Source organism: Calypte anna, chromosome 2 (genome assembly GCF_003957555.1).
Source record: "Calypte anna isolate BGI_N300 chromosome 2, bCalAnn1_v1.p, whole genome shotgun sequence".
Lineage (NCBI taxonomy): Eukaryota > Metazoa > Chordata > Aves > Apodiformes > Trochilidae > Calypte > Calypte anna.
In genome coordinates this window covers 130,137,704-130,153,893 of record NC_044245.1, presented here as the reverse complement: position 1 = coordinate 130,153,893, position 16,190 = coordinate 130,137,704, and the positions used below count along the sequence as shown (strand labels likewise).

At 39.5% G+C, this 16,190-nt stretch overlaps 1 protein-coding gene across 1 annotated transcript in view; it reads left to right on the top strand.

The window, feature by feature from the left end:
* Window positions 1-1,184: 1,184 nt before the first annotated feature.
* RGS22 (regulator of G protein signaling 22) overlaps window positions 1,185-16,190 on the top strand; it is a 65,142-nt gene continuing 50,136 nt past the window's right edge. Inside the window, exons 1-3 of the mRNA XM_030444700.1 lie at window positions 1,185-1,607; window positions 5,530-5,592; window positions 15,405-15,626. Coding sequence (XP_030300560.1) covers window positions 1,185-1,607; window positions 5,530-5,592; window positions 15,405-15,626 — 708 coding nt within the window. The remainder of the gene's footprint in view (window positions 1,608-5,529; window positions 5,593-15,404; window positions 15,627-16,190) is intronic.

Genomic DNA, 16,190 nt, shown 5'->3' with positions numbered 1-16,190 from the left:
AGTATCTAGTAATTAAAGCAGTGATTGTGGTATTTGGACAGGCACCCCCAGGAGTGGGAATGCATCCCTGGAGTATTGGGTAGAAAATATCACCCTCTATGATATTTGATTTATTGCTTGTTCATTTTGACAGTGATCAATTCCTGGCCTTCAAGCTGTAGTCCCTGAGCATGTACATGTTTCCAGATTTTAGGTGGTCATGGATTTGACCAAAATAATGTATGAATTAAATTAAAAAAATTCTTAAGAGCTGAAAAGCACAACTGGAGATACTATACTGTTCTGTGGAATACAGAACAAAGGATAGAGTCTATTGGGAATGGGAAGGTGCATTTTATGCACCTCCTGAGCACAGCTGGTGGATTAATCTGCTCCAAGGAGCCCCGCATGTAACTCTCATACAGGACATCTTCTACAACTGATCCCACTGGAAGTCAAGCTACTGAAATCAGTGATGCTCTGGAAATAAGCAGCAGCAGAATCTTTGAGTGACTAAAAATCCTGAAGGTGCCTGAAGAATTTAACCAGTTCTAGAACGATACACATAATCAGTGGAGTGTTTTCAGACCCCAGCTGTGGAACACTTGAAGTCCACTGAGAACTCCATGGAGGAGCATGAATTCCTTCTTTTTGCACACTTTTTGCTGACCATACTAGAACTGTAACTTTCTCATATATCACTGGATACCCTGCTGAGCAAAGAAGAAACTAACATTTTGAGAGAAAAGTCTTGTCTCTTGATGTCTTTTCTTCCTCCACCTACACCATTTATAAACTCCCTGAACAAGTGAAAATGCATCTGCCTTTGGATTTCTGCTGGGTCTGGACCCTTTCAGCAGAAGGAAGGGAGAAAGTCTGCTGCCAAGGCTGCAGGTTGTGTTTCTGGCACATTACAGTAGGGCCAATTGTGCTTGTCAGGAAACAGCCAGTGTTTCATCTCAGCCTTAGCAATACAAAGCTTCTCACCTTTTTTTACTTGACTGCAATGAAAGTTCTTCTCCATAGATAAGAATGACTTTGTTACTTGGGATCAAGTCTTACAGCCCACTTATAGATGCAAAATTATTCGATACATGATGTTAACCTGCTGGTTATTAGTCACATGGTGTGAGATTTTTTAAAAACAAAATTCCGCATGGCTGAAGGGTCTTGTTAATATAGAAGAAGACAGAATACAACTTCGGATGAAGAACTGCCTAGGTCTGTTGAGAAAGAAAAGTTTCATTTCATGTCTTGCTGCAAGCGTCTTCAAATTCCTAATTCACAAGTATCCCTTTGGGGACCGTATCATCTGTGTCAGATACCTGAATCTGCTTCAGGAAGCTTTGCAGCAGCAGTCGAAGCTTTTACTTACTGCTCTTGTTTGCATTGTTTGCAGTGCCATAGCAACCCTGCTTGCAGGGAGCTACAGAGCAGACCAAGCCTGCCCAGCTGCACACCAGCAGTCCCCAGCCAGGCCCAGGGGCTCTGCAGCTTCTGTTTCTGGGCTGCAACTCAAGGATTTTACCTTTGTAAATGAGATTGTAAACATGCAGGTGTGGGTGCCAGCCTTCATGCAGGATGCAGTCGAAGAGGCTTACCACTGGTATGTGTTGCTTTCAGGCCAGGTGATGGGCTAACTTGGTGACAAAGGGGGCTGGCTCTGGGGTGATTGTCTTGGGTACAGAGGTGGTGATATCAGAGGGAGATTTTGAGCTGCTACCTTTAAGCTTGGCAAGCAAAATTCATCAGTCTGAAGAGAGAACTTTACTCCCTTCAAATGGCATCACAAAAGACAGAAAGTTCTGCTGGAATGAGTGAGTTTTGTGTATCTGGGAACACCCACAATTACAATTTTTTTTGGAATTTTATCATATGATTCATAATATCTGCTGTTCAAGGCTCCCAGAGTCTCATACAAGTTATGTTTTCATTAAAACCAGCAAGCAGTAATCAATTTTGCAGAAGAAAACTGATGAGAAGTTATGGATATGTATGAGAAATACACTAGTTAAATAATACTTTAATTATATTTAAACCCTTCTTGTGATGTTCAGCCTTTTTATGCATGGGTCAACATTACTGCATGTTCAAAGCGTTTATTTTTTTTCCTCTGGCTGTGTTATTTTATTTCAGAATATCCATGAAGGTTTTCATGCCTCACTACTTTTTGTTTCTGTTCAGTAATCATAGTTGAACAAGCATGATTGTATTGCTTGGATTCTGTATGATATTTCATTTTTGTGTTTCAGAACCTCCATGTGTAACAGAAGAAGTGTTTGTAAGTATACTTTATAAGGCTGGATCGTTCATGTTGTCAACTGTAGAGCCAAACAAGTAAAAAAAGTTTTGGAAAACTGTTATTTGGTTCCTCATTTATGTCCTCTGTGAGAGTATGGAGTATTGAGTAATTTTTTACAATGTATTCAGACAAAAACTCACTTAGTTTGAAAATAAAAAATAAAGTAATGTGAAACTATGGTGAGTAAGGAAAGAAAAATGAAAGAGGATGAAGGAAGGAAACAATTAACTGGAAGGTTCACTGTGAGAAGTTTAACAATATCCTTACTTTATCTTTCCTGCCCTTTGCTCATGTCTCATTATAGGATTTCCCTGATGTTTCTCTCCTCATTTGAAAGGCAGATATTCTTGTCTGTTACCTCATGTGAAATGACAACTTAGATCTTGAATCTTAGGTAATGTTTGCCTCTTCTCCATTTTGGATGCATTATTAACTGTGTATTTTATAGTACAAAAATATTGCAGTTCTTTTGGGAACTTCCAGAAATCTTTTTATTTATATTGTTTGTCATAAACGGAATCACAAGGAATTCAGGTAAAGATAAGTAATATACATAATAGATATTTCTCATAAGTAAACACGTACATGAGAACATGTCTCAGCTGCATGTTTTCATTGCATTAACCCTTGATTCTGCCAGCTACTTACTGTGCCTAGACACGTCTGGCTCCAGGTGAACTTCACACAAGGACACGAAGTTGTCAGAGTTCAGTGCAGGATTAGGGTTTTACATTATCTTTCACTTTTGTAATTTCACAATGCCATTAATTTTATATTCTTCAAGGTTGCAGTTATTTATCATTTTAGTGGGTTTGCAATGTGAAATGCAAACTTTTCAAGATGGTGTAACGTTCACCCACATTCAGCTTCTCCTTTGGTGATCAATAATGTTTCTGTGTTTCTATACTTTTTCATTATGGCAGTAACAGAGAAAGCTATCAAATCCTATAGGTAGAAAGTAACTTCATCTGATTCAACAAAATATTTAACAAATTATTGCGTGCCATTGCCAAAATGATTTTAAAATTCTTTTCAATGATAAAAGAGTCACAGAAATCAGGCTCAGGTTACTCCTATTTGCACACAAATTGCATGAAAGCAAAACTATAGGTTTGGAGGAATTTTAGCACACCTTGACTTCTTGTTGCAATTGTAAAACAGCTTTCTCTAGTCATAATTTGTACTATGAGGCAGGAAAGATGCCAGCATAGGAAGAAATGACACAAAATGCTTCCTGACACAAAATTTTATCTAAAGTGTTGCTTGTGTAACTCCATAATCTATAATGTGAAAATCTGAGAGTACAACTATGCTTTCAAATTAAAACAAGGCTGATCACTAAAACCCCTCCAAAACCAAGAAGAAAGTATATTTTGTATAGATGCAGTAAGATCAGTAAGTAGCAAAGCTAGCATTAATAAGATCATAAAGATTTTATTGATTAATCAACAACTCTGTTTACATTTCTTGCTATTATATGGGACTACAGAGAATTATATCCTTGGCAAATCAAAAGCATATGTTACCTGCATATTCCTAAGGAGCTTATACTTCAGCCAATAATAACTGTTTTGAGTCCTTTGAAACAATATTTACATGGGACATTATCATATCTCACTGTCTTCAGATTCATCCTCCTTATCAGTGTCAAATCTAAGTGTGCATTAGTCAAGCCAAGTGTGAGGCATACTGCAGTTTCTGATTATTTTTTTTTAAATTGTGTTAAAACTTGCTGAATTGAGATTTCTGGATCTGATTGTTTGCTTAGTGACAGTAGTGAGAGGATTTTCTATTTACTTCAAAATACTTCAGGTCAGACACTTTGGTGAATTCTCCTATTTATTCAGTGCCCTAACATCTCCAGGTCCATTGTGCAATGCAAGTGCATTGGACTGTGGGCCTGTGATCCAAAAAAGGCACGACCTCTGTAATGCAGAAAACCTGGCTTTTAGTGTTGTCAGTATTTTCCAGGAATCAGCATGAGCTAACTCGCCTGCCCGGTGTCAGGCAGAGCAGCAACCATAAGCACTAAGGAATAAATGTTGGCAGACTAAGGCTGGACAAACACCATCAGGTCTGGTTCTGACTTGTCATGCAGCACACAAGGGCCTTCCTGAGTTCATATTAGCTCAAGAAATCTTCTTTACCTAAGTACAAGCTGTCTTTAGTTAGTTTAGGTCCTGTAGAATTTGAATCAAGGTACTGCCTGCCTACAAGTGATGCCATGTAGACTTTGCATAACCTCTCTTTAACACTATTCTGCACTTGTGCATTCAGTGCAATGGACATCAGAAAGAGAAAAAAAGTTTTATGTCACAAGGCCTTTGCTGATAGTCAGCAAATACATTTGATTTAGGTGCATTCTCATTGTGTTGTAAGGCAGAAATAGTAGAATATTCAAGAAAGTGGAACCATAAAATTTTTTTCAGAACTCTTCATTATACTGAAGACAGATTTCTGAAGGCAGATGTAATCATGTTCTGCTTTTACCTTTTGTTGACTTGAAATGGGGGTGGTGGTGCTGGTATTGAGTTCAGCAGGAATAAGACTGGGATCTGTATTTATTGAAATGACAATAGCAAAATAAATTAATTTCTATTCTACAGTTTTTGAGTCTTGTTAACAGGATTTAAAGTGCAGGGGTCAGAAAGGGCACAAAAACACCTGCAGATGCAGTCTTCACTTCTGATGAGGTCAACAGAAAGCCTCCCAGCTCTGTCAGATTCCAATTATGGCATAGACTGCTTGCTTGGTGAGCCAAATTATAGATCGGTGAACTCCCTTTTATTCCCCAAACATCCTCTGAAACATCCCTAAGCTGCAGTGTGGGAGCAGAAGCAGGTTCTGGTGAACTTTTACACTCCCTTCCTCCCCAGATGCAAGAGAGAAAAGTCCGATGTGGGGAATTTCTATGCTGTTAGCTTAGGCACGTTTTTTTTTCAAAAGTAAACATGCAGATTTCCAGCATTTAGAATCTGTTTGGTTTATGGAGGTTTTATCTGTAAATTTCTTGGCAAAAAATTTACCTTCATGAGTGTTTTTTAAATTGCTAAGGACCTCAGTGATGTGCAAAGGCTAGAATATAACAATGAAGCAATGATTATTTTCCCAAATGGGGGAAATAACATTTTGCAAAAAGTTTGCATGCTGTACCTAGTGGAAAAGTGATTGTTTGATGCACCAGTGCATCCAAACCATGTTAGTGCTGATCAGTGCAAGCCCTGATTTGTGGTTTTGTCTCTCTGTAGGAAGAATACTTAGCCACAGATAACTTGTTTTTGGACTACTTTAACGAATTTTTGAGTCTTCCGGTAAGTACCCTACAGAAATTCCTTACAAAATACAAGTCACACCTTACCAAGATTAGCAGTAAGGTAATTAGTCTTAGACTGTTTTGTATTTTTTCATTTGGTAATTAAATGCTTTTTACAATAAGTATGTTTTTTTAGTGCTAGCAACTCGTATTGCTCAATGTTATTACCACTGTTAGGAGAAATAACACAGAATCTGGACTCAAGGGGACAAATTTTCCTTTGCAAATTCAGATGTTTATATCACTGTGCACCAAAATAATAAGAATAGAAAATGAAAGATATTTAAATACTTAGTTTAAAAGTACAAGGAGTCCACTTTTATTCCAGTATCATGACGTGCCAACATAATAAGCATTAGTTCTTTTACAATGTTCTGGTGATGCACTCAGTGATTAATAACAACTTTACCTCAGGAATCAACTCTGTTTCTCTTCATGGCTCTGAAGACCTTTAAGCTGGTGCTCCCCTCCTCTTCCCCTTCCATTTGCAGCTAGAAGAATACAGTCTTTTGCTGTGCTGATCCTGTTTCAGTTAAACTACCATACCAGTTTTACCAGTTTCCTTATATTTTGCTCCTTTTCCCCATCAACTACCCTGCTTTGCCACACTCTCATGGAGATCACAGGTACTGTCCTGCTCCCTCAACACAGCAACCTCACCCTATTTCATTTAAGTAGTCTTGCCCCTGACTCTTCTTGTTCTCTCCATCCCCACACCTCACACCCACGCAAGGTGACACAGACCTTTCTACAGTGTCACTCATGGCTCCCATGAGGCCTCCAGATGGAACATTGTAGAGCTGCCCCACAGCTTGTCCCCCTCCTAAAGTACTGCATCCCAGCAGGCTGCACTATGAGTAGATAACACCCATCTCTGCAACTTGCTTGGTAGAAATCACCACCAACATTAAGAAGGAGCAGAATATTTTTTGATGTTACTTGGACCTATGACTATGGTGCAGCCACTATTGAAATAAATGGTGGTTTGGGCTTTCCAAACTGAACAACACAGAGATATGGTCTCTAAACAACATCACACATTTGTGTAAATATCCATATAATGAAAGCTGCAGAACTAAGGATGGCAGAACAGGCTCCGCATGCCAATTTTCTGTCTTTGAATAGAATGTGAAAGTATTAACTCTACATTGAAGTGTGGGTTTTGTGCTTAGCAGTGATACTGACTCTTCTTGGGATCTCAGCCTTTACATGTTTTCATCACACTGTAAGATTCCTAAAAATAGCTTTCACAAAGCTAGGGAGACACAGACAGAAGAAAATATGTGGTGAGAGGACTTTTTTTTTGGTTTTTTCTCTTTCTTCACCGCTTGCTCTCCCCTTGCAGCTGCTTTAGGATATCTGCCTAATCCAAGCCTAACTATGGGGCTTTTAAACCCCGGCCTCTTTCTGTGTGCCAGATTGTGCTTAGCACAGGAATACCATCTTCCATGACTTTGCTGCTTATTTGGAAACTATGCTTCAAGTTTTCCCCAAATCGCAAAGGCTGGAGCGGGTAAGAAGTTCAGCCTACTTAGTCTCTGGGTCTCCTTGGACATGCACAGATTTCAGATTGTCTATTAGTGGCCAAAATCCTCTGGGGCCTCAGAGGGCTCCTCAGCCCACAGTCCTGGTGCTGCTCAGCAGCTCTGAACCATAGGAATTGTCCAGGCAGCTCTGGGAGCCCACAGAAAAGAGTTCACAGATACTCCTGAGTAAACAGTTTTGTACTCCTAATCTTGGTAGGTTTCTAAGATGACAATTTGTCTCCCTTCTATGTATTTACCTATCTTCATGAAAACAGATGCTCTGTTATCTATTTTTGTCTATAATGTTCTCATAATTGGTTTTATTTTCTTTGATCTTTTCTTGAAGGTTTGCACTCCTCAGAACTAAGTTCTATTACTACTTTGAGTTCTGTGGTTTGAATGCTTTATATTCCCACTTTCCCTCTCTTTCTCAGAAGGCTTCTACTAAAACACCGCATTGAATTTTCCATTGCTTTATTCTTGTTGTGCTTATACCCTGTTGCCTGGGAACAGTATTACCCAGGTGTGCTAGTAGTTAGGCAACAAGTTAAACTGAAAATATTGTGTGACTTGATACAAGAAATTAGGGGTAGCATATGCTTATTTTAAGAAATTGCCTCTGTATTGATTTATAATGTACCACTAGTGTATGGAAAATTGTACCACTAGGGACTTTCTATAGCTGCAGCAGGTTTTTTTTTTCTTTGATTTACAGTATCTCCTTTAAGTGATTCTGTAGTTATAATAATTTTCAGTACAATCTGACACAAATAGATCCAATGTTCCAAAGATCTGCATCCTATGATGAAAGATAGTTTGCAAGGAAAATATTTCTGGAAGATAAAATAATACAAAAACCCCCATGAGAGCATTTGTTGCCAGTAGTACACTGGTTTCACAGTAGCAGAAACCAACTACATGACATGCAAACAAATTACACCTTCCTTAGTAACTAATCCAAACCGAAAGATTTAAGAGAAACCTTCCCCTGGACACATTTCCATTTCTAGTCAGTCAGGCATCTTTAGAATTCAAAACTTTGATCTGTGTATTTAAAACATCCAAGAATATGTTTAGCCAGGAATGAGAATTCAGAGGTTAGAAATCGTCATCCAGCTCAGTGTTGGAGATCTCAAGGGGAAGTGCACCAATGTCATCTTCTTTCTTCTGTACTCTACAAACTGCCTGCTCTTGTTCCACCAAAAGTCCATGCTACAACCTCACTCTTCATTCTCCTATTACCAGTGATCCTGATGGAGACACACTCCTTCTCTTTGTGGCCTTGAAGAGTTGCACTAGAGACAGAAGAGCTAACTGCATCTCAGCTGAAGCATACTCAGGAGATGGGGCTCTTGGTGTCAAGTCCATGGCTGGGTGTTTCCCCTGCAGCAGAAAGATAACAAGTTTTGTCAAATTCATATTTGAAAAGTATTTCTTTCAAAAGTCATTCTCACTATAAAAGCTCTCCTAAGAAACAAAACAAAGCAAACAAACAAACAAAAAAACCCCATAAACCAATAACAAATAAAAAGAGAATGAAGCAATTAGTTTATTCCTTTTATCACATTAAACACATTCTCCTTTCCATGCTGAGAAGCACAGAGATGTACTAGTAGTGGACTACAAAAAGAAGAGGCAGCATACTGTAGGTAGATTGCTTGACCTAATTTTCATGCTAGTAGGAACTATTGTGTTGTGATTTCAAAAAAAGTTATGGTAAATGGTCCAGGAAGATGGATATGTGACAGTATGCAGCTAACAGATTTAACTCAAATGTCACTGTTGAGTAGCCTCGTGTCCAGGATTTGAAGTAGGTGACGACTCTGATAACAAAGCACAGATGATGGAAAGGGCAGAAAGCAAAAAGCAATCGACCATCTACTGCACTGTTGGGGCTGTTCTCTGTGTTGAAGGTAGTGGTGAATAATTTGGTGCATCAATTAATCAGTTCAGGGAGTCAGTCTCTGTTCATTAGTTTCCTCTTGTCTTTTCCAGCTGTTTGGAGGGAGGCTGCAGGTGTCAATAAAACCTTCCTTAAAAAAGCTTTTTCTCCTCCATGGGCACCCCCTTGTCATGGGGGAGGAGCTTTTGTGCCCTTGTGACATTGGGAGCTATGCTGGCAGTGGCAGATGCCTCCAATAGGGTCTTCCATGCCAGACAAGTCACAACTGAAGGGTCAGACAAAGTGTGTCCATGGGCAGGATGGGCTCACTAGCCATAAGGCAGCCATCCTAGGAGAAGGACAACTCTCATTCCAAACCTGTGTAGATGGAGCTTGTTTAGCCCTGTAAGGCCATCCATCTAAGAGAAGGATACTCTAACTAAACCTATGTCCTGAGGACTTCACTCTCACTGTCCAAGCTTGCTGGGCCCTGGCAGATGAACCTTAGGAGTAAGGGTGGGGCCAGCTCGATGCATGCTGTGCCTCACCTAAAAAAGCCACAGAGCAGGCTCAAAGGGTGAACCCCCACCTGCACAGCCCCTGCAGCAACAGGTGAGGGTCAAAACGTCAGGGGAAAGGTGCACTGGAAGCCACAGGCCCAACCCTGCATGCAGGCCCAGGAGATGACAGTGTTGTTGGGCAGCATCCTGAGTGACCCAGCAGCCTTTTTCAAGGAGAGCACTGCTTGCTCCACGTGGAGAGGGGCCTAGAAAAGGTGGTCAGACCAAAGCTCACCTCCACCCCCGGCCCCCGGTTGGCTACCTGCGGTCAACAGGCATCTTCTGATGCAGTCCAACAAAGACAAAGAAACAAAGGCATACACCTGCTTCTAAAGGTGTGTTCAGATTAACACTTGCATGTTGGAACACCAGAACCATGCTTGATACAGTGGACAGTGGGCGTTCTGAGCATCGTTCTGTTCTAATTGCCCATGAACTGTCACGACTTAACTTTGACATTGCTCCTCTCAGTGAAGTTCATCTTCATGAGGAAAGCAGTCTTAAAAAACCTGGTGCTGGCTACACACTCTATTGGTCAGGCAAACCCAAAACTGAAAGACACTTCTCAGGAGTTGGCTTCATGATTTAAAACTGTCTTTGAACAGGCTGGGGTCACCAGTACTGAGGCCATGCTACTGAGGAGCTGTGCTGGGCAGGGCATGTCCCCTGGATGGAGGATTACCTCCTCCCTAAGATTGTGCTCTGTGATGAACCTGCCACCGGCTACCACAAGAGAGGAGACCCAGAGAGGAGATACAAGGACTCCCTGAAACAATCCCTCATCTTTGGTCATACTGACTGCCATCAGGGGTCCACCCTGGCCTCCACGTGGGTGACATGGAGACACCATCCATAACACTCCTCCTTTGAGAACACACAGAGAATCAGTCTTGAGGAGAAAAGGCCAGAAAGCACCGTGCCTTGGCTGTCCCCTCACAGGAGACTTTCTGCTGTGCCTTTTGCAACTGCACTGCCTGTCCCACCTTGGCCTTATCAGCCATCAGTGTGCTTGTAGCAAGCTTGGGAGAGCCCTTCTGAAACCTTCATTCGCAAAGCCAAGTCATGATGAAAGAGGCTTTTTCATCACTAAGGCCTTGCATGCATGCTATGTTGGGTTGTACCCAGCACTTTGCTATCTTTGACATTCAAGGAAGCAAAAGAAGCTCTCCTGACTTCTTTCTTATTGATAGTAGGTTTACTCAAAATGCTCTTCTCTTTTCTCTTAATAAGATTGCAGTATGTGATTTTGACTTCTGTCTTACTCGTCAGTAGAAGGGATATCCTGGACTCTTTAAAGTCAGTGAGAAATTTCCCATTGACCATGTGCAGTGTGAATTTTCCAGGCACTTAGAGCTGCTCAAATTCTCCTCTAGTCTGGAATCTCACTGGCATTTATTTATGATATACACACACCCCCATCTTAAGGAACTTCTGGCAAAGTTTCTGCGTGAGGTCTCTATTAATTCTCACCCTTAAAGGGCCTTAGGAGGTGGCCAAGCAGTGGTCATTCTTATTTTCTTGAGATCAAACTGTGTTACTCAGGGTGGGATGTGTTGAGCATGTTTACACATTTGTTAAGTGTATCTGAAGTTAAGTATATCTGAAAACTGCTAAGGCAGAGAACAGTGAGATTTATATGTCTGATATCCTGGAAACATGGTGATGGATGCTGTTTTGGTTTCTGTTTTGGGAGGAGTGAGTAAAATTTCGCTTCCCTTCAGTTAGATGTATAAAGTTAGGTTTTGGAATTATGTATTCTATTTATTCTTCAGCTGAAGCCATATTCAATATGCATTTGACTGCTAAGAAATTTCTTTGCTGTAAAAAATGTACATGCAATTGTTCATTTATTAAATAGTGTGGCTGTACCACAGTCTGAAAGCAGTTTTTGTTGTTTTCTTGAGGATTTTTTCTGAAGCTGAGATGACTATACTGAGTTGTTTTGGTCTCAAGGGGTGAACTGCCTGTGAGTGAAACAGTTTGCCAAGTCTGTAGGCTTCTTATTTGTTGCTATTCTCAATTCCTTATTGAACCTATTTATTGTGCTAAATTGATAATGCGTGAATCCCAAGCTTCAAGAGGCCTGCCAAACCTGATTTATTTTTTCTTAACATCTTGAGGTATAATTTGGCTCTGGAGTTTTTCCCTCTCTATCTTCAAAGGATCAAAAATTGGCCCAAACTAGCAAGAGTATGTAGGGAAGAATGCATTGATAGTCTTAGTCTTTCGTTAGTGTATTTTACTTGTCTGTAAAAAGCCAAAGCACTTGCCAAATGTAGGATAAAAAAGATATTTCTTAGTGTATTAGATTGGCACGGAAGAATTTTTCCCCTTGCTTTATAGTGTAGGCTATCACTTGCTCCTGAACATAGGCATCTTCACCAAAGAGACTCCTTGCTATTGCAGTGTCCTAGAATATTGGTGTTGCAATAAACCTCTCTCATTATTGTCCTGTGAAAAGCTGTAGGATTTTATGGCACTTGGTTTCTGTGGGAAAGGTTTTAAGTTCTCTACGGGGTATTCAGCAGTTGGTTTGGTTTTTTTCTTTTATGGCTTGTAATGCGTGGGAATGGTTAGATTGTGTGTTTTGCTCCAAAGTTTTTCACATACTAAGTGGGAAATGGATTGACTGATCCTCTCTGGCCTGTTCTACAAATGAGAAAATATTTGTTTCCTAGATGAACTCATGTTTATTTTTCTGTGTGTGTACCCATTTGATTTTTTGTCATAACTTTTTTTTTTTTTGTCAGGTTGAGTTAGGATGGTCAGGACTTACATTTTCTTTCAATACACTTATAAAAGCATTCTGATTTATCTTTATATCTTTCTTAAATAAGCAAATTCAATATGCTTCCCCATAAATGCTTAAACAATTCTAAAATGCTTTTATACAATACTTTGATGAGATGCTCTATCTGGTAGAATTTGGGATTTGTACAGAATCATAGATCACTCGTGCTGAAAGGATTTTTTGGGCAGGTTTGTAGTCCAGCCTTCTACTCAAAGCAGGGTCAATGTTTTACTGCTGACATCAGGTTGCTTGGCACTTTCTCCAACTGGTCTTGAAAATCTCCAACAACTCATTCCATTGTCAATCTGGACCATCTGTTCCAATGCCAATCATGTTGCAATTAGCTTTTTTCTTATATACAGTTAAGACTCGACTGTTTCAGTGTATGATCATGGTCTCTTGTCCTCCTACCAGGCACCTGTGTGAAAAGCCTAGCTCTATCTCTTTTTAAGTACTGCTGTGAGTTCCTCCCAAAGATGTCTCATCTTCAGACTAAAAAAATCCCTTTTCCCTCAGCCCCTCCTCTCAGGGCAAGTGCTCCAGCCTCTGTCATTTCAGAGGTTGCTTAACTTGAAAAAATTTATTAACATCTTTCTTGTACCAGGGACCCAAAGCTATATGTAGAATTCCAGATGTAGTCTTACTAGTGTCAGGTTAAGGGGATCCATTGCCTATTCCTTGACTGACCCAAGAAGTATGCATGGCTTTTGAAGATCCTGAGGACAGGTAACTATACCTTGATGCAAACCTCAGAAGCCTGGACTAGAATCACCCTTTCCAGTGAAATATGTAGTCCATGAAGTCTTAGTCTTCCTATCCCATGAATGTATGTTCTTTTGTTCCATTAATTTTTGTCTTATAAATGAATTGTAATCAGACTTGCAAAATATCAATATACCTTACATTGTAGAAATTGTCACTAGCATCTGTTTCACTGGCTAAAAGTTAATCAGTTAATTCGAGTAAGTACTGACCCTAACCCTAACCTAATAAGTACTAACACTAACCCTAACCCTAACCCTAATCTAAATCTAATTTATGAAGGACTAAGTAAAAGTAGGTATGTGTGATAAACTAATGCTGTCTTTGTTTGGTTTTCAAGTTGAATAACATGGAGCTAAAATAATCTGCTTATGTCTAGTCATGTAGCCCTATATGATGGAATTTGCTCTCTGCTTGCTTTTTTTCCTCAAGCAAGAGCATTTCAAATCCTGATAGACTGAAGCACCTTGTTTCCTAGTGTACTTTCGTCTGTTACTTTTTTTAAAAACATGAAAAAAACAGTGATGGAATACATTTGGAGTTATTAATGTTGCACAGTTAGTTATTTAAAAGGTGGTAGCAGCCCAAATTAGGTTTGAAAGTAAATCAAATGTACACTAAGCAAAAGCAAACTAGGAGGGAGTCTGAGGAGTACAGAGAAATCATAAAAACATAAAAGCCTCTTTAACATGCTGTTCAGTACATCTGGAGAAAAAACACTAAAACTTGCAGGGTACCCTTGAGAAAATTAATGCCAAAAGAGGCACAAGGTGTGAGAGAACAAAAACCAAGCCATGATTTCAGCTGAAGTTAGGTAAGTGAACAGACTAATGCAATTCAATGCAGGGCCCTGAGAAGTGACAGCCTGATGTCATAGGCACTGATCATGCACTCCAAGCTCTCTCATGCTCTGTGCTTTGCCAGGCTGAGCCTCCACACTGAGACATGATGGGATAAGTAGGGAATGTTGTAACCACATGTTGCTACCACATGGTTCAGTCCTGAGCATTGCTCTACAAGATGTTGATGGACAAGGGGTGTTCAAACAGAAGCAACAAAATAGCTGAAGCTGACACGGTTACTTCAGACTTATGTAGGTGTGACAAAGAATTATATTGGTCTGTAATATACTTGTATATTATATGTAGCATGTATTCAGCATGTGAATTATAACTATGTGTGTGTACCTGTGATATACAAAAAAGTTTAAGGAAATGAAAAATACAGTACTTGAAAAAAAAATAAAATAATCTTATTAAAGACAGAAAGACAACTGTACAAACATCAGGTGGGATCCTGCCTAGAAGAAAACCAAAATGAGGTTTAGTGCTGGGTCTGGGTACAGCCAGAATCTTATTCAGTTCTTAAATACAACGTACTTTTTGGTCCTCTAGCTCAGTGTGGAGATGCTCAAATGCTCTGGTTGCATATAAACACATATTGCTAACTGTCTTGGATATTCCCCCTTTACTTCTGCAGAATCCATCCATATTTTACCACTTTGTTTGAAGGAAGAGAATTTGAAAAATAAAAGCATGTTGGTCTTCTAGCAGAAAATGCAGGGAAATACCAAATACCAGAGCTCAAAATATGAAAGATGTCTGGTTTAATGTGTGGGGGTTTTTTGAGGTGACAAAGGTTACAATTACAGAACTGAAGTTGAAGTTTGGTCTACCTCATATTATACAGTGTGTGACTGAACTAATGATGTATAATACAACTTAACACAAGCCATAGGTTTTGGTAGGTGTTTGACCTACAATTAACAGTATTGGTGAAAAGCCTCTCCTACATATAGAAATCTTCAGATTCATCCTCAAATGTATCTTGCATTCACAAGTTCTGCTTCATTGCTAAACTTTTCAAGCCTTGATTGTGGTGATGAATGGGAGAATAAGATCTGGTCCTATAGCTTAGTAGTCCTCTGCAGAACAGTTGCTAAAGTCACTGTGAATTACATATTCCATACATCAGTGTACTAGATCTATTACTGGCTTATGAAAAAGAATGGTTTGTGATCAAGAATGAGTTAAATTCTTGACAATTAAGCATAGCTGAGACAACAAGTAGGAATGCGTTGGAAAGCTGTACAGTGAAGAGGCTAAAGAACAAGAATGCAGAAAAAATACTGTTCCAGGCCCTGAACATCAACTACAGCAGGCAAAAGTAAGAAGCCTCATAATACCAGCTTGCATTTGGTGGAATGCTGCTATACTAGAAAAAGTAACTTACTTAAATTAAGAAGTTCCCTTATTACAATGTTCCAAACTGTCCAAACTTCTTTTGTAGACTTTTGGGCAGCCAGTGAAGTTTAACTCTGAATTTGGGGTTTTTGAAGTAGTTACTGATGCCCCACAACGACTGGAAAGCCAGCTGAAAAAAATTCTACATGATCAGAAACCTCCAAACCCCGTTTATGATATTCTAAGGAGAGCAAAGAATGATGGGCAGCTCTCCAAAATGTGCAGGACTTCTCCAACCTTCAATATTGATCCAAATTACAACACTATGGTAAGCATCTTATAGCCTCTGAATTTATATTTAGATCTTACTGTAGAGATACTGGCAGTAGTTATTGTTGTGTTTGGCTTGGTAGCTTGGGAAAAATGTTAATTTATGTTAGGAAAACATAATGATGGGCCAAATTGTGCCCTGCAATGCACATGTGTCTACCAGACAAGTAAATGGAATTACACATGTACATCCTGTAGCTCAGAATTTTGAAGATTCTGTCAGGCAGGATTCAGTTGTGTGGTCTGAATACTTTTTAATATTAAAAGAAAAAATATTATGACAACAGTTACTTTACTAGTGATCCCTGGAATGTGCAAATTGACTGAAACTAATGCATCTCAGTCTTTCCTTATTAATTAATTTCCTTGTGTGGCTATGAGCTCATCTGTGGTCTGGCAACACATAAGTCTCTCTTCCGTTAATTCCTGAAGGATTTACATGGTTAGTATCAATTGAAATGGCCAGAGAAAATAATATTTGGTAACTAGAAAGCTAAATTAGAGGAAAGATAAGTTGGGTTTTAGAAATAAATTCTCTTTGCAGATTAGTTCAGGCTCTATC